At 27.0% G+C, this 21,954-nt stretch overlaps 1 protein-coding gene across 1 annotated transcript; it reads left to right on the top strand.

The window, feature by feature from the left end:
* Positions 1-2,769: 2,769 nt before the first annotated feature.
* Positions 2,770-21,453, top strand: LOC114414576. Its single transcript, XM_028378879.1, has 12 exons — positions 2,770-3,099; positions 5,952-6,082; positions 6,208-6,441; positions 6,581-6,836; positions 7,234-7,414; positions 8,425-8,428; positions 10,366-10,431; positions 17,715-17,907; positions 19,822-19,952; positions 20,100-20,333; positions 20,614-20,869; positions 21,030-21,453. Exons 1-12 carry the CDS (start codon positions 2,775-2,777, stop codon positions 21,218-21,220), a joined length of 2,202 nt encoding a protein of 733 aa, XP_028234680.1. The 5' UTR covers positions 2,770-2,774; the 3' UTR covers positions 21,221-21,453.
* The last annotated feature ends 501 nt before the right edge of the window (positions 21,454-21,954 follow it).

The following is a 21,954-nucleotide window of genomic DNA, read 5'->3' as shown; positions in this document are numbered from 1 at the left end:
TGTAACGAAAAAAGAAGAAAAGTATAAAACAAGTTAATTCAAAGTAGGAAAAATGAGGGTCTCAGTTTCCAACAAAAACATCAAATTTATATTTTGTCACCTTGCTTGACCAAATAATTACTTAGAGAAAAAAAATCGAATAATTTCTCATTGTGAAATGTTAAAGTGAAATATCATATTTTTAGTTATCAAATAATAAATATTTTTATCTACTGTTTTCAAGGTTTTGATTTTTGACATCAAGTTATTATTATTTAATGTTAATTTAAAATTTTACTTTTTTTTACAATTTAATATTAATTTATTTACTATACATATATGATCAGTTAGTCCCGAATCAATCTTGATTAAATAAACAAAATATAAATTAGTATGTTTGAGTAACCATATTAATGTTAAGAACATTGGTATTAAACGAAACTAATACACTGATTAAAATTGTACGCCGACTTCTGCCCTAACGTCAACGAATTTCTACATGACTACATATGTTCAACACGAGTCTTTTACCATGTTGTACTTGTATGGCATGTTAGTACTAAAAACTATTATTATCACTTATTATTGTGATATCCACGGTGGAAAAGATTAATGCATTTGCCTTCTTTGCGGGGTTTGTGATTTTCGAGAATGTTACCTCACATTATAAACAGTTGACTGACTCAGACCGTCAGACTTTAGAATTTTAATTTGATGTTGCCTCATTCGTAAAATTAAATTGTGTGCACTAGCTTGACGAGTAACTCATGATAGTGTGTAAATTATTATACATTATCGTATTTGTATTTAATTCTTATAAATAAAACAAAATTGTATTCAGTAATTCTGTTAGAAATTTATCTAAATAAACTGTTTATTCTCTTAAAGCCTAAAGTGGATGCATTTGCAACAAGTCCGTTCCTTCACGATGATGGTGCCATAATTAGAAACTATCTGCATTTTTAAAACATTCTACTTAGGGACGGATCTGGAAGTCTATTGAAGGGAGATTGAATTTCTTTTTTGTCACTTTATAATTATTTAAATATTGTTTGTTAAAGATTTTATTAATTTCTTGTTTCAAACTTTGAAAGGTTATGATTTTATGAACATAATAAAAATCAATTTTTTTTATTCTTAGAAATGAAATTCAAGTATAAGTGATTTATAACTCATCTACACTATTCAACTACTTGAGTTGGATTTCCTTATACACAATCACAATAAATAAAACTTACATTAATATGATCTCATAATCTAAAAAAAAACAAAATTATTCTATATACTAATAATTAAAAGTCATCAAATCCTATAACAATGATATGATATCTATATGAAACATATTTATTATATATATATTGAGAGGAAAGATAACTTATGTTCATGACAAAAATGAAAAAGTGTTATCATGAGAGTTTTGAATCCTTAACATTCCAAGTAAGAAAAAAAATATAGCAAGATATTAATTTTTGTTCTAAATTTTATGGTTGTTATAGTGTTTCATGGTTAATATTCTATACATTTATTTCTAAGTTATTGTAGGCAATTCATCGGGATCCAAAAATTCTAAGAGTGTCAGCCAGGTAATATGCAATTTTTAGAACTATTGTGCAAGATTATATCAAGTTACGCAATTATATTACATACTCAAAAAATAAATGAACCATCTGTTTTCTTTAGCCCCTACATACTCAATTGGCATGATGGTTACCTCTAGATTTTGCAAATGCTATTCCGTGTTATAAGGGTACTAGTTAAAACAGTAAAATAAATATAATGTATGTAACTCATTGAAAATATATGTTAAGTTTGTAGAGAGAATTTATGTTTTATTCCTTCAAAATATACTCCTGAGAAGGGGTAATAAATTTAAAGTGTGATTAAATAAAGATTAATCTCATAGAATCAAAATATACGAAAATATATATCTTAAGATATTACCTTGAAATCAAATATTCTAATTGATGATTAAAAAAATATAACTAATTTTTTGAATGAGAAACATAAAATTATTTTTTTTTATATTCAAATATGTTTTATATAATTTAATAAAAATTCTTTTAATTTTTTAACCAAAACATTTAACGCAATTGTTAGCAGAACACTTTAGATGCTAAACAACAGAATTGTCAACGAACGTGCACGTCTCTGTTCCGGTCACTTGGCCCACTCACTCACTAGATCACAAACAGTTGGACAGATGAAGAAATTAATATATTTTCAATTAGTAGGTGAGAGGGAAAATGAGGTCAAAGCACAAAATCGTGGATACAATGTTGTTACCTAAAGGTTATGAACAAATTAAAAAAATAAATTATTCAAAAATCAAACTATGGAAGGATGCATGCATTCAGGATATCATGTTACATTCAGGAGTCTGTTTTGAACACGGAACACCTATAAATATATACATATATATAAATTTTAAAATTAGTATTTTTCTCGTGATTCTTTTTCACTATAGTCTCTCATTATTTTGAAGTTATTGATACAACTGAGTTTTATATTTAATATTTTTTTTATAAATTACAAAATCTAATAATTGATTGGTTGTATCTTTTGATACTGTCTTACAGATCATGTTTATCAAATTTCATTTAATTTAGACATTCGACGATATAATAACAACTTGCTAGGATATACTATAAGTCGATAATAAAAAAGATCATAAATGGATTGTACGTGCAGTCAGAAGTTAGCTGAAGTCATTTCTTGCGTGCAATGAATGAGCCAATTAACTCAATTGCGTGACATATAGGTGTATTTCTCGCACTCGCAGATCTAAGTTATTTAAGATGAAGCTAAACTTAGAAGTAGCTAAAATTATCACTGCCATGGATTCTTTAATGGCTTCTCCTCTACCCCTTGGTATTCTTGTTCTACGTTGTTTCATGTTACTGTTAATGGTTTCTTGCAAAGCGAAGGGTTTGGTGGAACTTCCACCAAATGTTACGGTTCCAGCAGTGTTGGTGTTCGGAGATTCAATAATGGATACGGGGAACAACAACAACAACATGCAAACTCTTGCTAAGTGCAACTTCCCACCATATGGGAGAGATTTCGAAGGAGGCATCCCAACTGGTCGATTTGGTAATGGAAAGGTTCCATCAGACCTTGTAGGTATACACTATATTTTTTTTATCCCTATGCTCTTACGTGATATATAGTAGCATATGCTTGAGAAATATTTTTTGCACAACCATTTATATATAGTTCTTTGAAAAATACTACTGTTTCTGAGTTAATCTTTGACTTGTTAATTTATCATATTAATCTTGCCCTTAAGAGTTTAAAATTATACAGTTTAATTTCTCAGTTCATTTTAATATAAAAATGTGAAAATATTCGAATATTTTGATATCTAAAAGCAAAATAATTAAATATTTAAAATATCACTAACTCCACGATATTTACAAAACTGAACTTTAAAATTCGTACTTTAAGAAAAGTTAATATTCAAATCAAACATAATGCCATGATATTCCAATATTTAATGTTAATGTTAAATTAAAGCACTTAAATGCTTGTCCATTGATCATTAAATTGTAACATTATTATGACTTGACGTTAAGCAGATGACATGGCAATTAATATTTAATAATATTTAAGTAAAATTGCAGTTTTGGTTTTTTTTTTTTTATATTATTTAAAAATAATTTAATATTTTTTATCGATAAATATTAATAATTAATATATTATATTAATAGAGAGATTTGAACAAAATGACATTTTTATTACTCCAACTCTTGTCTTATTAAGTATTAGTTGTCACACGTACCATCTATTTAATGCAATATAGAAGGATTAAAAATGTAATTTAACTTAAATATTGTTAAATATTAATTAACATGTCATCTACATAATTTAGATTATGGTTAATTAATGTTAGTATAATTTTGGCGGTCAATAGACAAATATTTAATAGTTAGAACAAAATTATGAATTTTATAAAAATGAGATATTAAAATTATTGATTAAAAATTGGTGGATAAAATTGTAAATTATAAATTATAAATTATAGAATGACTAAAAATGTATTTTCACCGATATATTATGAATTTAATGTTTATGTATTAATTATATAAAATAATTTTATATTGTTATTTAACCATAAATTATTGTTTAAAGTGTAAAACTTTTTATACTTTTAGCGCATAATCCTTTTTTTGGGAGTGAAAAAAAAAACTTTTGAATCAACTAAGGTTTTCAAATTTTGAATTGATGTTAAATAGGAAAATAAATCCTTTACAATGACTCTACAACTGTATAAAATTTGAATCCTTTGCTGAATTTTATTAATATAATATGTTTTATGGAATCATTTTAAAATTTTTTTTCCCAGCAGAAACTATCCCTTCCGTTATTAATATAATATGTTTTTTTCATTTGATTTGATATTAACTTAAATAGAATCTTAGATTTTCCAATGTATTTCAAAATATCTCATAAGTTTGACTCTTTTTATTAACTGTATGATTAATTCTTGATCAACATTTAATTATATTTAAAATTCATAATTTTTTTTACAAAATTAATGTATATTGTCAATTATGTTATGCTTATTGGATAATTTAATATGTTTTTTAGGATCATCTCAAGATTTTTTTTTCCATGAGAGGTTGTTCCTTCCTGTTAAACAATCTTTATTTTCTCAAATAATCTTTTTCCGGTAAAATAAAATTATAGATATAAATGATTTGACACGTATATCTTTAATTAAAGTTTAAGAATTTGATTCTAACTCAAACATGCTATAGTACTAATTTACCTTATAATGAGTAAATAAGTGAATATGGCGAAATAAGATTAGTTAACTATCAAATACAAATATTATTGTATACCTTATAGTCTATATATATATATGTATATAAAAGAAAATTGTCCAGCCATTCCCATATGTCTAACGGTGGAACCGTTTGCATTTTATTTTTGTTTTTCTAATGTATTTTATTTTTGTTTTAACAATATTTAAATATATATTTTTTTTATTATTTTTTCTCTTCACTCTTTCTTTTACCAAAACAACCATGTATTGTACGAATTCCAATGCAAGTTATACATATAAAAAAGAAAAATTAGAAAATCAAAAGGATACATGCCTTTTAGCGAGACAAGTAACTGAGAAATCAGCCAATCAGATTCAGAATTGTGTTCCCTGCAAAAACTACAGAATGTCTGAACGTCCGACGCCCTGCGGTCTGGCTTTACTAGTACAGTACTGATATTTAATATTTTTATGGTAATTATATATAAATATCTCAAAATCGTAAGTAATTAGGGTGCCTTGGTTTCGAAGGAATAAAAAAATTAAATTTTATTTCATGAGATTCACATTTTTTATATTTTATTTTAATTTAAAAATTTTTCTTTATTTTTTTTTAAATCAGACACGTCCTTTATTTTTTTTAAAAGAATTAAAATCACAAACACCTAATTAATTAAGTGTGTTTAGATTGCAACGGTTACAAAAATCAGATTATTTTAAAATGTAATTATATGTTTCATCAATTATAATCATAATAAGTTTTATTTGAATAAATTTATTGAAAACTAATGTAAACATAATTATTTTCGTTAGGAAGAAGAAGAAAGAATTACATAATAAAAGAATTTTTTTCTTAATTATAATTATATTTTTTTATCTACAAGATTAAAATCTAAAATCTTAGACCGAGTTTAGGATTATAATATGAAAACAAATAAAAGAGAAAAAAATGTTAAATAACAATCGTAAATTGCAAATGTTGTATTTTATACAAATAACTTATATTTTTAGAGAAAAAAAATCAAAATTTAAGCTAATTTTTCCAAAAATTTTACCTTTTTTATAAACAACTTTTTCTCCTAAAAACAACTGAAATAGGATAAATTAATCCATCTCAAACATGTTCTTAATTAATAATTACTTGTATCTCTTTCCCTTCTTAATAATCAGGAACATATTGTAACACAATTTCTTATTATATGATCAGCTGAAGAATTGGGCATTAAGGAACTTCTGCCAGCATATTTGGATCCAAATCTTCAACCCAGCGATCTCGTCACTGGTGTCTGCTTTGCATCCGGTGGTTCAGGGTACGATCCTCTCACATCTAAACTAGCGGTAGGGTAACATTCAGTTTCATTGTTCTCTATCAGCTCCTAATTAATTTTGTTTAATAACACAAAAAATAGTTCATTTTTTTCTCTTAATTATTCTAATTAACTTGGTTAATATTTGAATACCAGTCAGCTATATCGTTGACCGGTCAAATAGACATGTTCAAAGAATACATAAGAAAACTAAAAGGACTCGTTGGAGAGGACAAAACAAACTTCATCCTAGCCAATGGTATTGTTCTTGTTGTGGAAGGCAGCAACGACATTTCCAACACATACTTTTTGAGTCATGCTAGAGAAGTAGAATATGATATTCCTGCTTACACTGACTTAATGGTCAAGTCAGCTTCTAATTTCTTAAAGGTATGCATAAATAATAATTAGTTAGCATATGTTATTCAAGTTATGCACATATATCACTTATGAATATGTTATTTTGATTGATTAATTAGCTTACCATGTACATACATTAATTAATAATTATTGTGAATATAATTGAAAGGAAATATATCAACTAGGTGGTCGGAGGATAGGGGTATTCAGTGCTCCACCAATTGGGTGTGTGCCATTTCAGAGAACACTGGTTGGAGGAATAGTTAGAAAATGTGCAGAAAAGTACAACGACGCGGCCAAGTTATTCAACAGCAAACTCGCAAAGGAGTTGGCTTCCCTTAACCGGAACTTGCCTAATGCCAGGATGGTTTATCTGGATGTTTACAACCCCCTACTTGATATCATTGTACATTACCAAAATTATGGTAATCTAACACTTTTCACTTTTATTACACACTTACTATTCATTCATTATTAGTATTTCTTAAGAAATAATCAATGATCATCAAGTTACTGGCTAGAATAGTTCTAAGGTATCAGCCATAGAAGTAGAAAATGATTTGTGTAGAATTAGAACCCAAATGTCTTATTAATTTCACAGTAGACAATGATTCCATAGATAATAGATCAATGGTGACAATAAAATTTAAAATTGAAATGGCATACAAATATTTAAGGCTCTTACTATTAGGTCATTCTTAATAAGTAGCACCCAATTGTTTATGACTGAATTTACTGCCCCTGACAGTGCTCACAGGCAAAAATTCTAAAAAGCAATTAATAGAAAAAGCTTTGTCGGACGTCATGCCTTTATAATTGCAGGATTTAAAGTGGGAGACAGAGGATGCTGTGGTACGGGCAAAATAGAAGCCGCAGTGTTATGCAACCCTTTGCATCCCACGTGTCCGGATGTGGGAGACTACGTTTTTTGGGATAGTTTTCATCCTTCAGAAAATGTTTACAGAAGGCTCGTAGCTCCTATTCTTCGAAAATATTTGTCCCAGTTCATCTGAATTTCTTATTAAATTTTAGTTTTATAGTCAACTTCTAAATAATGTAGAGTTTGACACTCTCCTTGTAAGACCGAATAATTAATTATTGATTTTAATTTAAATATACTATTAAAATAGAATAAGTTTTACATTTATACAGCCAGTAAAATAGGTTACCATGTGATTAATTTGCTTCACGGGAGGATTCCAATAGAAAAGGTAAGAGAAAAGCTCATTTAGGCCCAAATATTGGCAGGTAATAGATCAAACACATTAAACGAGTTTATAATTGTTATTAACAAAAGGAACTTTTTAATGTTTGGCTAAGTGACATACACCACAAGGAAAATGTGACTTGAAACTATCAAAATTAAGGAAAAATTGTTGAAGGTCTAGGCCGTCAATTTGTCACTTGAAGGTTGGCAAAGCCGCGTGCGCCACAGGTACGGTTGGAATCATGAATGGATTTGTGAAGTGGGAACTTTAAATGGATAGGCTTTACGTGCTCATCATTTCAACATAGAAATCTTCAGTATACAATGGTCTAACCTTGAGAAAGCAAGTTGGCACTTGGCAGGGTGGTGTTGAGATTAATTTAGATACTCATATCATATTTTAGAGTGTGATTGGTTAAGTGATGAATAATAAGGGTGTGATTTGTCAAAGAGTTGAATCATCATATATTGAAAAAAAATATTATATTATTATTTAATTATAAATCTTTATATGTATGACCTTTAAACTAATTATAATAAAATTTAATAATTTTTTCTTTTAAGAATTAAAAATTAATAAATTTATCATATATAATAGGTTATAATTAAATAATAATGAAAAATTGTTTTACTTAATACATAACCAATTTTTTTCTTTGTCAAAATATGAATCAAGATAACGTTTTGTGGTTATAAACATTCATCTTTATGTCCACCAAAAAAAAACATTCATCTTTATTATTTGCCGATAAATCAATACACCAACTCAACTGCAAACTGAATGACATTGATTTTGATTTAAATAGAAGTGTACCCAAATTCATATTTATATGAATAGTAACTTTAATACGTACTTATATTTGATTTATTAGGTGCCTATATATACTCTCTCTCTTCTTTTTTTGCTAATGACCTATATTATATTTAGATGCTCCTTACTTTCCTTTTAGTTAATTAAAATTAAAAAATATATTTTAAAATTTTTAAATTCTAGTTATAAAATAAAACAAATATATTATGCAAGTATATCTGGATAGGATCAAGTGCTGTAATACTATCTACCCTCGTCATACTCATAAATTTTTATGGTGTGGGTGTTTTGGTAAGGTACGTACGTATAGTACCTAAATTTTTCCCAACACATATATAACATTTAAAATATAATTTATCTATAGCAAGTATATTACGTATATAAGTATGGAGATAAGGCACTGTAATAAGTCATACCCATAAATTTTTATGAAGTGTGTATGTGGATGTTGTTAATGTATAATACCTGTATTTTTATGAAGTGTGTATGTGAAATACTTAATATAAGGAAATTAACAGAATTTAATAAAGAATAAAATCTTTTTAAAAATATTTTTTATTCAAAATCGATTGCTTAAATTTATACTATAGAATGTATGTTAACTATTCAGTAATGAGAGGAGGAAAAATATATAAAAAATAAATCAGTCCAATTTTAAAATAAAATAAATTTTATTTATGAATATAAAACACAATTTTTTAATTCTCAATATTGTCAATGTTATTTATTAAATCAAATTTCAAACCATTTAAGATAGAAAGTTTTAAATTCATATATTTCGTCAAATTTGATATTTTTTAAATTCTCATTTAATTAAGTTAAAGTCGTATTAAAAAATTTATATTTAGATTATATTTAAAAATATCGTATCGTTTACAAATGAAAATAATCAGAAATTCAGAAGTCCAATTTGGCAATTGGTAAGTGGCAACTACCTGAGAGATGCAGGTACGACGAGTGGCACCTCAACAGCCAGCACTATTCACCACTTTTATAATCTGTTATCCAATATCTAACAACTAATTAGTCGGCACCTCGCTATATTTAATTTGATTCAAATAAATGTGGCCGGAAAATACATGTGATTGTGAATAACAAGATCACACTTCCCTTTCCCACCGTATATGCCTAAGGTTACTCGTAACATTTTTGACGAATCACCTAGAAATAGAGATTTAAAGTTATAAATATGAAATTATATAATTGAACAAAAACTAATTGGTATTACTTATAATAACAAGATATATATATTTTTTGGTAGCACATCATTTAAAATATAAATATGTTTCACTTAAAATAATTATAAAATGAATAATCTTTTAAAAAGTTTCTCGTAAAACTTGTAAGTGAGAACAAAACTTTTACAAGTTTATTGTGGAATGTGTTAACTTAATCAATAACAATAAAGCATAAAAAAGAATAATAAAAATTGGAATTGCATCAAATAGATAATAAGAAAGAGTTGCATTATAAGAGTTTGACCGCTAGATTTTCAACACTAGAGATTTAACCTCTCATTATCAATAGAGACTTTACACTTTAGGGATTGATGGGGATGAAAGAAAAAGAGGGATGAATAGAAAAGGAGAGGGGGAGAATGGTTCTAGAAAAAGGGTTTCCCCTTTTAAAGATACTCATGCTTTTGGTGTATTCAATAAAAAACTCTGAGTCTAGGTGTGTCTTTCTCTTTTGTTTTCTACTTCTTTTATAGGTTTAAGGTAGCTAAGCACGCCTTTCTAGGCTTAGCGGGTATGACGGTGATCACGCGCTTAGCACGACGATGTGCGAGTATGGCAGCAATCATACGCTTAGTGCGGGATTTGCGCTAAGTGTGTCTTTGGGGTTCTTCATAGGTCTTCTTCACGCTAAGCTTGGACTGGCCACTGAGCGAGGTGTCGCGCTAGACCTGTCTTGCATGCTAAGCGAGATGTTTTAGTTTTCAAGTTCTTCTTTAATACTTTTTTTTCTCGTTTTTACATCAATTTTTTTTAAAGTATTTGTAGTTTTCCTTCTTTTGAATCCTGGTCAAGAATTAAAATGATATTAAAATATTCATTATTCTTTTCAAAACAACAATAAAATAAAATAATTCTAATAATTTTTAATCAAATTTAACTATCAATTAAATCCAAATTTTATAGTTATCAAAATGCCATAGTATGAGAGTTATTAAGAAGTCAACATCTAAGAATATTACACTATTCATTAATAAAATTAGAATATTTAATCAAAATTACAAATTCTTTAATGTTATATTTCAATGTAAATTTTAGAGAGACATAAAATCCTATCCTGTTTTGCGAAAAGAAAAAAACACGACAATTTATTTCTTATGGTACCTTGAATAATGAAATGGGTCTTTCCATGAAAACAACTATATATTTATTTTTGAGAATTTATACAAGTTTGATTCTAGTTTTATGCGAGAGTTACACTCATCATCTTTCTTCTTCGGAAATGTGATTTGAGCTTGAAATATTTACTTATTCAAAATGTCTAAGGAATTTTAAAAATTTTACATTTGTTGTCAATATATTTTGTTTATTTATTACTCTTAATCCATTCAAACAGGACTTATTTCAGTTTCCAACAACACATTACCTTTGTTTTAGACTTTGATGCTCTGGTACCGGTGTTTGAACGTTTCTACCCTAATCTTACGGATATTCTAAAAAAAATTATAATGGATAAAGTAAACACTTGATTAATAAGATGAAGTCCGGCATTAAGAATTTATCCACTATGTTTAATGTTATTAGGTGCAAGTATAGATATTGTAGTACATACTTTGCCCCACGTGCATATATATGCATACATATGAGCTTACAAATATAGATATGAAGATATCAAATGAGAATAGCTTTCATTCTAAGAAGTCAGAACTTTAAATTTGGATCATACATCCATATATGGATTATCAAAATTAAAAGTTAATTATTTCGTGGTTATATAATCACTTAATATAATGTCCATATCCACACACACATTACATTTTGGAATGATCATATTAAATGACTATGTTTCTAGATTAGTGTTATTAATTATCGTTGGATGAGTGTAAATTTTCAATTCAATCGTATAAATTTTTATACTTAATAAATTGTATTGATTTTACAATCAAATAAAGTATGAATAACGAAAATATATTAATTTTCATATATAGGTATGCAACAAATACAAAGATAAAGATTGAAGGTGTTACCTCCATAAATAATATCAGATATGGATATTTACAAATAAGAGGATGGACACTATAATATCTTATAACTTAACATTCCTATGCCTAATTGACTGAACCAATTATATCTCTATAGTAGAGAAGGGAATCATGTAGGGATAGCAATGGGCGAGTAATTGTCTCCTCACTCCTATATGTATTTACATGGGTACTCGTCAAGTGGGTATCCACAATATATATGTGGATATTTCTTAAAATATAATTTTAAAAGAAAAGTAAAAACAAAATAAAACTAAAAACAATTAATTTTAAAATATATGAATTTATGCTAAAAAAAATAAATTATTTTACTTATATTAAATAATTTCAAAGTGTAGTTACCCTCAAATACAAATATCTTATGGAGGTGTTCATAACATGTCTCATCCCATCAATCTGACCTAACCCAAAGAACTTTTGATGTGTTTAAATATAAGAAATTAGATTCAATCTATTTTGAGAACAATCAAAGTAACTTACTCTAATATAACATTATTTTAAAATATATATTTCTTTAAACAAAAATACATTAATAGTCTAACCGTTTGTCTTAATAAATAATATTTTACCTAACAATATTATATTTAAAGTTTAATGGTAATACAATGATAATGTAAAATAATTTTAGGTTAATAACAAATTTTTTAGTATAACTTTTAAGGTAATTTTATTAAAACCAATAAACTTATTATATATGATAATTATTAAATAGATAATAATTTAAATTTATTTTAGATTTTATATTGTTAGTATATAATTTTTTTCCTATTTGTATATATTTTTAGTTCTTCAATTTAACTATATACAATGTTATAATTAATATATTATATTAACAGTCGGATTCACGTGGCCTATATATCCTATGATTAATCGGTTGGATTTGGATTCACATAATTGACACTATAAAAGTTTTTGGTTAAATATGAATATGGGTAAATCCATCCTAACTCATTTTGTGAATACTCATATATGATATAATTGACTACTTTTTCTTGTCTCATTAATCAAAGTATATATCTATTTAAATATCAATTTTCAACTCATAACAAGTTTTACCCGCGAATATTCGCGAGTACATTTTATTTTTTTATTTCTAAAACTCTGAAAGCATGCCATTCAGCCTGCACATTTTGTTTTCGATTTTGAACTTTTAAATCTAAAATTGATGAACTTCAACTCATTATGAACCGACATATATATCAAAAGATCGAGGTAGCCCACCCGCTTGCATGATGTACGAAACTACGAATCACTCTTGCACATTTCTTCACGAGAACAAGATGCACCTACCTAACTTTAAAAAAATAATAATTCTAGGATCTTTTTAAAAAAATAATATTTAGGGGTCATTTGGTGTATGAATTAACTTCGGAGTTCAACTTTTGGATGGAAATATCCAAAAATCCCGATTATAATTATTATTTTATTTGGTGCGTATATGATTGGAAATTTAATTATTAGTCTAATTTAATGAAACTAAAAAAACACCATCTTATGTTTTATTTAATTCTTAATTTAATTTTTTTGACATAAAATCTTAATTTTAAACATTAAGAGTAAAAAAAATAATTTTTTATATTTATTGTTCATTACGGCTATCTTATGCATATACTGTATATGCTAGAAAAGCATATTGTTGCTGACATAGTCTCACACAATCATTAATGATATTCTTGTTGCGTGCAAGACGTCAGATCAGGATACCTAAATTTGTATGGTAGGGAGGGAGGCAACTGCTCCCAGCGCCACGTACCATACATTCCAATTATTGGTTATTGCCACGGGATGTCTTTTTAGTTTTTAGTCCGGATTGTGCCACTACCCACCAAATTATTAATCATATGTTTGTTACAGAGAAAACAAATGTGAAAAGAAAGGAAACCTTAATATAAGATTACGATGTCTTTTTAGATCAAGAAGGATTCTTGACTTTTTGCCTCTCTATCTTTTCAATTTTTTTTTTAAATACATTTTTGAAGTGAGACTCACCTTCTATTTTAAGGTGAAATTAAATAAGACCAGAGACCAAGTTATTTCTTTTCTATCCTTCCTTTGATTTTTTCTTATCTAAATTATAATTTTAGTTTCTTTTAATTTCTTAATTCTGGTCATCCTACTTTTTTCTTATTATTTTACTCTATTTTAAAAAAATTCATAATTTTGATTTTATATTCAATTTTACATACTTTTTTATATTTAATTGATTAAATTATTTTTTTATGGTGTCTTGATATGGTATATCTAAGTTTTCAATTGGACTAAATTTGAGAATTAGACAAAAGATATTTTTTTTAACAATTTAGTGTTCTTTCTTTCATGATTTTACCTAACCAAAAATTTAGTAGGAGTTGTCAAAGGAATATGAAAGTAGTAGAAGAACTTAAAAAAAGTAGTAGAAGATAATAAAAAAGGGATAAATGTTATAGACCACATTATAAAAAAAAGTTGTGGTAAGAATAAGATAGAAAAGAAATAAATACATACTAATGTTTTTAATTAGTTTTTAAGGCGTTTAAATATAATTGAAATTATTAGGCTAACAAATGATAAAAAAATTATCATGTTGGTGTAAGGTATTTTTTGATTTTATTTGTTTTATTATCGATAAATATTAGTTGTTAATTACTAATTTTTTATTAGTGAGAATGTTTTAATTCATGATCTCTCCTCTTCTCCCTTTATCATAATAAGTCAATCTTATAACTTTTATTTATTGACTCTACTAATAATCAATCTTTAATTGATCATCTATAATAAAAGATTGTTTAGACATTTTATTTTGATTCATATATAAGATTTGAACCAAATACCATTTTTCAGTCAACATGACTTGTTGACTACTTGAGTATAGTTTTACTCAAACCAATATAATAATGTCAAAAATAAATGATGAAAATGATTAAATTATTGATAAAATAACTTAAATATTTAATTAATTTTTAGATTTTATTTTCAAAATTGAATGAAATTATAATATTTAAAGAATAGTGTTGATAACACACTCTTTTAGCACACATTATACTATTGACTAAAATTTATTAAAAATTATAAAATAAAAAAGACTCACTCAATGAAAAGTTAAATCCACTAAAATTTATTATTTTTAATAAATCCACTAAAATTTATTATTTTTAATAAATTTTAATCAATAAAAATATGTTAAAAAAGTGTGTGATGAAATTAACGTGTTACAAAGATGTTTTTTATCAACAATAAAACATTATATATATCAAGAAGACATCAGAAATACCAAAAGCTGGTACATCAGTGAGACTTGAAGTTTCTCGTGTTAATTAATTAGAGAGCATTAGAATGAATTGTTTACTTTAATATTTATGGCATGTCTCTCATATATTTCTTATAAACGTGTTGTTAGTATTTTTTATAAATTTTTGTGTATCATTTTTTTAATTGTTTGGAGTTCTTGGCCTCTTAAATAAATTTTACTACATCAATAAATTAATTCTTGACAGAGAAATGTATCATTGATTTTTTTATTTATTTATAAAAAAAAATTTAAATCAATGCCATTGCATTATTATAAATTAAGCAAAATATTTGATAATTTTAAATTGTTAACATATAGAAAAAATAAAAGTTTTATCATAATATTATTAAGTGTGTGAATCAAATGATATAAGATTATTTTAATTTAATCAATAATTTTAAGTTGAAATTTTGACTATATAATCGTATTAATTATTAAATGTTTGGAAATTTTTTTTTTGACATCGTGGTAGTTATTCAACTTAAAGACCAAATTGCCCCTCTTTGTAAATACTAAATACCAAAAAAGTGGCATTACCTTTCTTGTTGGTTGGTTGAACTTGAACCCCTTTTCATGCATGGTACCTTACCTTTGACTCTCACGTGATGGCTTTGCCACGAAGAATCGGTCCAAACAATTGCTGGCGTCAGGTATGTCACCCAAAGCATTTTTCAATCATTATTATCATCCACATCGTGTGATACTTGTGATTAGGAATGAAAATGAGCTAAAGAATTTGTTAAGGACCTTTACTTCAATCTATTTAAGATTTGACTCAATTTGATTTATTAAGTTTGATAAATAAGTCTCTTTAAGTAATAATAATAATATTAATAATAATAATTATTATTATCATTAAATAAAAAACTTTTAAATTTTTTTTAACAGATACATAACTATGTCAAATTTAATTATTGTTATAATTCTAATGCTGTTAAAATGTTAAACATCATTTTTGTGGTACAAGTTTACACTTTAATTTATTGGTTTAAGGATGTAAATCTTGAATTATATTTTGTTTGCTAGCTTTATAGCAAGTGACGTATTAATGATAATTATTTATACCATTTCATTTTTATACATTATGAATAACATGATGAAGTGACATAAAATGCTTAGAGAGTTCACTTGTATGTGATAAATTTTCAAACGAAAAAAAGACTAAAAGGATAATATAACCACATTAATGCTTTAAAGGAAAAAAATATTTTGTGAAGATATTTTCAGACAATTTAAATATTTTTCAGACTAATCCATACATTTTTTAATACTATGCTATTTTTTTATATTTTCTTTTGATATACTTTGTGTTTTAATAACTTGAATTCAATATGATTTTGTTTATTAATTATTTTTAGATTTGTACATTACTTATACGAAATTTTATAAGTTTCTTTTTTTACTAGATTTTAAAATAATTAATTGATCAAAGACATTTTTAAGCAAACTTTTAAATAAACTCGTAGGCCAAATTAGATTTTTTGTAAATCTTTTTATGATAAATATTGAATGAAAAGTAAAAATATTTATTATTTTAAAAGTATAAAATATATTTAAAATTTATCATAAAAATAATAGGAAAAGAATAATGTAGTAGGAGGATTAAAAATTATTCTAGTTTACAATCACCCAAAAAAAATATTCTAGTTTATACTTGTTGGTGTCCCCAGGTTTTTCTGATTTAAAGTTAACATTGAGTTATATTAAGTTGCTTTTATCGTCATTTATACTGTCAATATAGGTTGATGATATAAAAAACTTCAATTATTAAAAAAATATTAAATTTGATAGACTTATTAATAAATACGTGTGCCGAAATATAATTTTCATTTGTTTGTATGGATTTACCCTGCCACTCCATGAAGTAATTAACCAGCTGAATCTGAGAGAGAGAGAAAAGTGAAAGCAGCAAATTAAATGCAGTAGTCAACATATTTTCTCCTCCTTTACCTATACTTATAAAAAATGTGGATGGAATTGGCTGTACGTTAACCATGCATGTCATGACTTGTTCGCATATTGGGTCATGGATAAGAGAATACCTACTCAACCTTACCGATGCGATAAGAAATTAAACCTGAACTCTGCATCTTACCAAAGAAAAAGGAAGAGAGACATCCAAGGATCCGTGTTAAGTTAAGTAATGTAGGTGTAAAGGAAGGATCCAATGTCTACTCTAATGATTTGCTTATTGCAACACCGTTGTTGGTCCCAGGTTCCAGACAAGACAGTCCCTTCCTCAACCAACCGAAAGGAAGGATCAAATTTTCCCAATTCAGCACTCAGCAGTCAGCACCAACTTATAACATGGCGTGCCCAACTAATTTTACCATTAAAAAATATCTCATAGTACAATTAATGGTTTGCTTAACGCTGAAATTAAGTAGTAGTAATTTTTATATACAAGTAATTAAGTGCGAAATCAAAGTTACAATCACATACTTAAATAATTTGAAATAACAAATTATTGTGGTTGGTGTCAATTCGCATCTACTAACTCGATCTTTTTTGTATTAAAAAGTTGAGAAGTTAATGCATGATCGATCAACCGCTGGATCCAATCAGTCTTGCTTGTGCAATAAATGAGTAAAAGGACGTGATATGTGTATAAAAGATAGACGCTACGCACTGAATATATTATTCTTATTCATTAAAGGGAGTTAACTTGTGAAGAGGCTATTAGTGGAAGTTCTTAGAAAGCAGCAGCACTATGGCTCTGTTTATCAAGTTCTTTAATTCTTCTTTGACAAGCTTAATGCTCCGTTTCATATTATTGTTAGTTCTATCGTTCAGAACGAAGGCTGTGGTGAAACTACCACCAAATATAACATTTCCCGCAGTGATAGCTTTTGGAGATTCGATCGTTGACCCGGGCAACAACAACATGGTTAAAACACTTGTCAAGTGCGATTTCCCTCCTTACGGTAAAGATTTTGAGGGAGGGATTCCAACCGGTCGATTTTGCAACGGGAAAATCCCATCAGATTTGCTAGGTACTGTGCCTTCCCTTTTGTGTTGAATTTACTTTTCTGAAATGCTTTTTAACTAAGTTAATGCTTCCTCACATGAAAACCCTTAGTTGGGAAAATATATTTTATCATCCAGAAAAGCAAAAACACCTTCAAAAATCATTTGTTAACCGGCCATCTACACAGCATTCTCATCATAGCATATTACAAGACTAAGCATTTTTTGTGTTTTTCAAGAAGTTTACGTCCTTTTCAAACTCTCAAAATGGAGTATTATATTAGGAGAACTCTACTTACTTGAGACAGAAAAATTATGTTCTTAAGATCACTATAAAAAATATTGAGCTTATATTCTTTATATGAAGTTTTTTTCATGGTAATATGAAAATAGGTTGTTGTGTATGCTTGAATTGGGAGTGTATATGTATGGGATTTTAGTGTATATTTTTTTTATATTTTTTAATTTAATTTAAATGAGAAAGGATTAATTTAAAGTATCTCTTTAATTTTATATTATGAGAATTTTTAACTTGTGGCAATTTGGTAGTTCTAACTTTTCATATTATAATAAAAAAAACTAAATGTGTTTTATGTAAAATTTAGGTAAATGATTTTAACAACTAATGCTTCCTTACTTATTTTGTAGAAGAACTATTTATCTCGTAAAGTCAAAAATATTATTTATAATTTAATTAATTTTTATGAAATTACCATTTTCCTTTATTTATTTTATTTCGTTGTATTATGAAGTAACAAAATATTTTTAAAATTTATAAATAATTTACATGATTAACTTTTTTTTTAGCGGACATGATTAACTTAAGGTAATAATTTATCAAATGTTGTGCAATTAAATTTCTACCTTTATGCATAAACTAACTTTCATATCTATTATAATTTTTGAAAACTATATTTAAATAAAAGGTTTTCTAAAAAAATCATGATTTAATAAACTTTGAGAGTAACTCATGCTTTTTATTCATTTATTTCATTTCCAATTTAATTAGTCGCAACACCATGGTCCCCTAGCCTTGAAAACTTCGTTTAAAAAGTTTATTTCGACAGTTAAAAAAAATCTTCATGCAATTATGCAAATTATTTTTTATGGATTGATGTATTTTGAGTATTTATAATAACTACACTTTTAATTGGTTGTCTGAAATTTTATGAAATAAGAGATCTTTCTAATAATTTTTATTATTATCGAGGATTGAGTTGGAACATCACGAACTTGATGCTGCAACTTGCAAAGCATATTTAGAACTGAATAATTTAAATACTATTGCAGACTTGAATATCTAAAGGTTGATAAAATATCTATAACCCATTAACTTTTAGGTCCCGAAAGAAAACAAGTTGGACTACTTATGTGAGGAGATGATAATTGGTCATGGTAATACGTGAAAACAAATATTCATGGGATGGTATAGGTAAGGTAGACTGGTAGTAGTTATGTCAAGCATAAAAATTATCCTTTTAAACAATATTTTTAAGACCAAAAGCTGTTCCAACCTAAATGAAAACGATGGCTTAGCTTGATCGCAAAGTATACATTGATCCTAGCTAAATAGAAATTGAAGTTCGCATGTCTCTTGTGAAACGTTGAGACTTGAGCATTGCTAATAGCATGATACCCGAGTGTTAGGGAACACATTATAAAATAAAGTTTGGCAGGGTAGACATCTTAAAAGACGTAAAAAAAAATAAAAATTCTAAGGACATTAGTTAGCTAGTGAATAAAAAAGAAAATCAAACTATAAAATTCATTTGATTTCTTCTGGTCATATTTTACATCATTAATTATATAAGAAAACATTACCATACACTGTGGTCATGGAAACCATAATCAAAATAGAGTTCGTGTTGGTCAACATTCTTTCAGTAGCATCCAAAATAATTTTGTTCCTCGTTGCAATTAATTACTTCTTTGACTTTCAGCTGAAGAACTGGGTATTAAGGAGCTTTTACCTGCTTATTTGGATCCAAATCTCAAACCAAGTGACCTTGTTACGGGAGTCTGCTTTGCTTCTGGTGCTTCCGGATACGATCCTTTAACGCCAAAAATAGCGGTATTTTAGCCCTAATTCTCACTTCTAAGATAGGCACACATGCACACTCATCCTTTTAATTAATTATCATGGTAGTTCATTTTTCTAATTAACTTGATAACTTGATCCTTTAAAAAAAAAACTTGATAATTGTTTGATTATAATCAGTCGGTGATATCAATGTCGGAACAACTAGACATGTTCAAAGAATACATAGGGAAGCTTAAACACATTGTTGGAGAGGACAGAACAAATTTCATCCTAGCCAACAGTTTTTTCCTTGTGGTAGCTGGAAGTGACGACATTGCCAACACCTATTTTATCGCTCGCGTTCGACAATTACAATATGATATTCCAGCTTATACTGACCTTATGCTCCACTCTGCTTCTAATTTCGTTAAGGTACGTACGTACACTTAATTTTATTTAATTTTTTTATTTTTTCCAACAAGTATTTAACTCAGCCAAATTTTCAAGTTACTCTATCCTAAAAATTATGACAAATAACTAACACCTCTTGAGGTTTGACATAATTACATACGATGAAACTTCTCTCTATTTATCTATATATAAATTTGTCTCAGTCTATATATGTAATAACATATGGTATCGCACGATGCATCTTTGTGGATAATACCTCACCGCATAATTGATTTTTTTTTTATATTTATAAAATGTGAAGGAATTATATGGACTTGGAGCACGCAGAATCGGAGTACTGAGTGCACCACCGATTGGATGCGTTCCATCACAGAGAACTCTAGCTGGAGGTTTACAAAGAGATTGCGCAGAAGAATACAATTACGCAGCCAAGTTGTTTAACTCCAAATTATCAAGGGAACTGGATTCTCTTAAGCATAACTTGCGCAATAGTAGGATCGTTTACATTGATGTTTACAACCCTCTAATGGATATCATTGTGAACTACCAACGTTATGGTAAATTAAATGAATTCCATCCCAATTATTAATTAGCTAGCTAGCTAATAATATACAATTATCTAATCATTTGTTTATTTATTTTTCAAATAAATTTGTTACATATATTGTTTTGAAATGTTATATAATTGAGTTCCTTGGTGAATTATTAATATTGCAGGGTATAAAGTTGTGGATAGAGGATGCTGTGGCACAGGGAAATTGGAGGTGGCAGTGTTATGCAACCCTTTGGGTGCCACTTGTCCCGATGCTTCGCAATATGTTTTTTGGGACAGTTATCATCCCACCGAAGGAGTATACAGACAGCTCATAGTCCAAGTCCTTCAAAAATATTTGACTCGATTCTACTGAGTTTCATCATGGCATGGCGTTAATAAATTAATTACAACACATATCATATCGAAGAAGATGAATATGCATGTTAGTGAGTGTGTATATATAACGTAACGGGTCTACTTTCCGTAGATTCGTATTTTTTCTTCTTCCTTATTTCTATTTGTTTTAAATTTAAAAATATGAGTACTGCAAATGATTGATCATATTATATTCATTTTATTTTTAATTCAAATTTGTATTTCTTTTATATAATTAGACACATTATATATTAGTTTCCTTGCTGTTTTTTTAAAGGATTTGTTTTCTTGTTTTAGACACTCGATATTCGGAAATTATATTAAACTCTAATGTTAATTCGAGTAAAGCAAATAGCCTTATTTAAAAAAGTGAAAAGTCTTTCTAACGTATTTTTTCTTCTTCTTCTCATTAACAAGTTTTTAATAAATTATAAAAAAACAAGTTTTTAATAAAAAATGTTATTTCAGAAGAATTATTTTTTTTATCACTTATATCAATATGAACACCTAATTTTGTCCAAAAAAATAAAAATAAATAAATACTGTAAATTAATAAGATAAATTCTTTCTACTGTAAAAAAACAATTCTTTCTTTCTCTTTTTATAAAGATTAGAAAATATGACTAATTCACGTTAATTTAAGTCGTAAGTAATTAAGTAGAAAGAGTAAGATAATGAATTATAGCCATTTTAAAGATAATTTTGAAAAAATAATATACATTTTTAGTAGGA

Source organism: Glycine soja, chromosome 6 (genome assembly GCF_004193775.1).
Source record: "Glycine soja cultivar W05 chromosome 6, ASM419377v2, whole genome shotgun sequence".
Taxonomy (NCBI): Eukaryota; Viridiplantae; Streptophyta; class Magnoliopsida; order Fabales; family Fabaceae; genus Glycine; species Glycine soja.
This window is presented reverse-complemented; position numbering and strand designations above follow the sequence as displayed.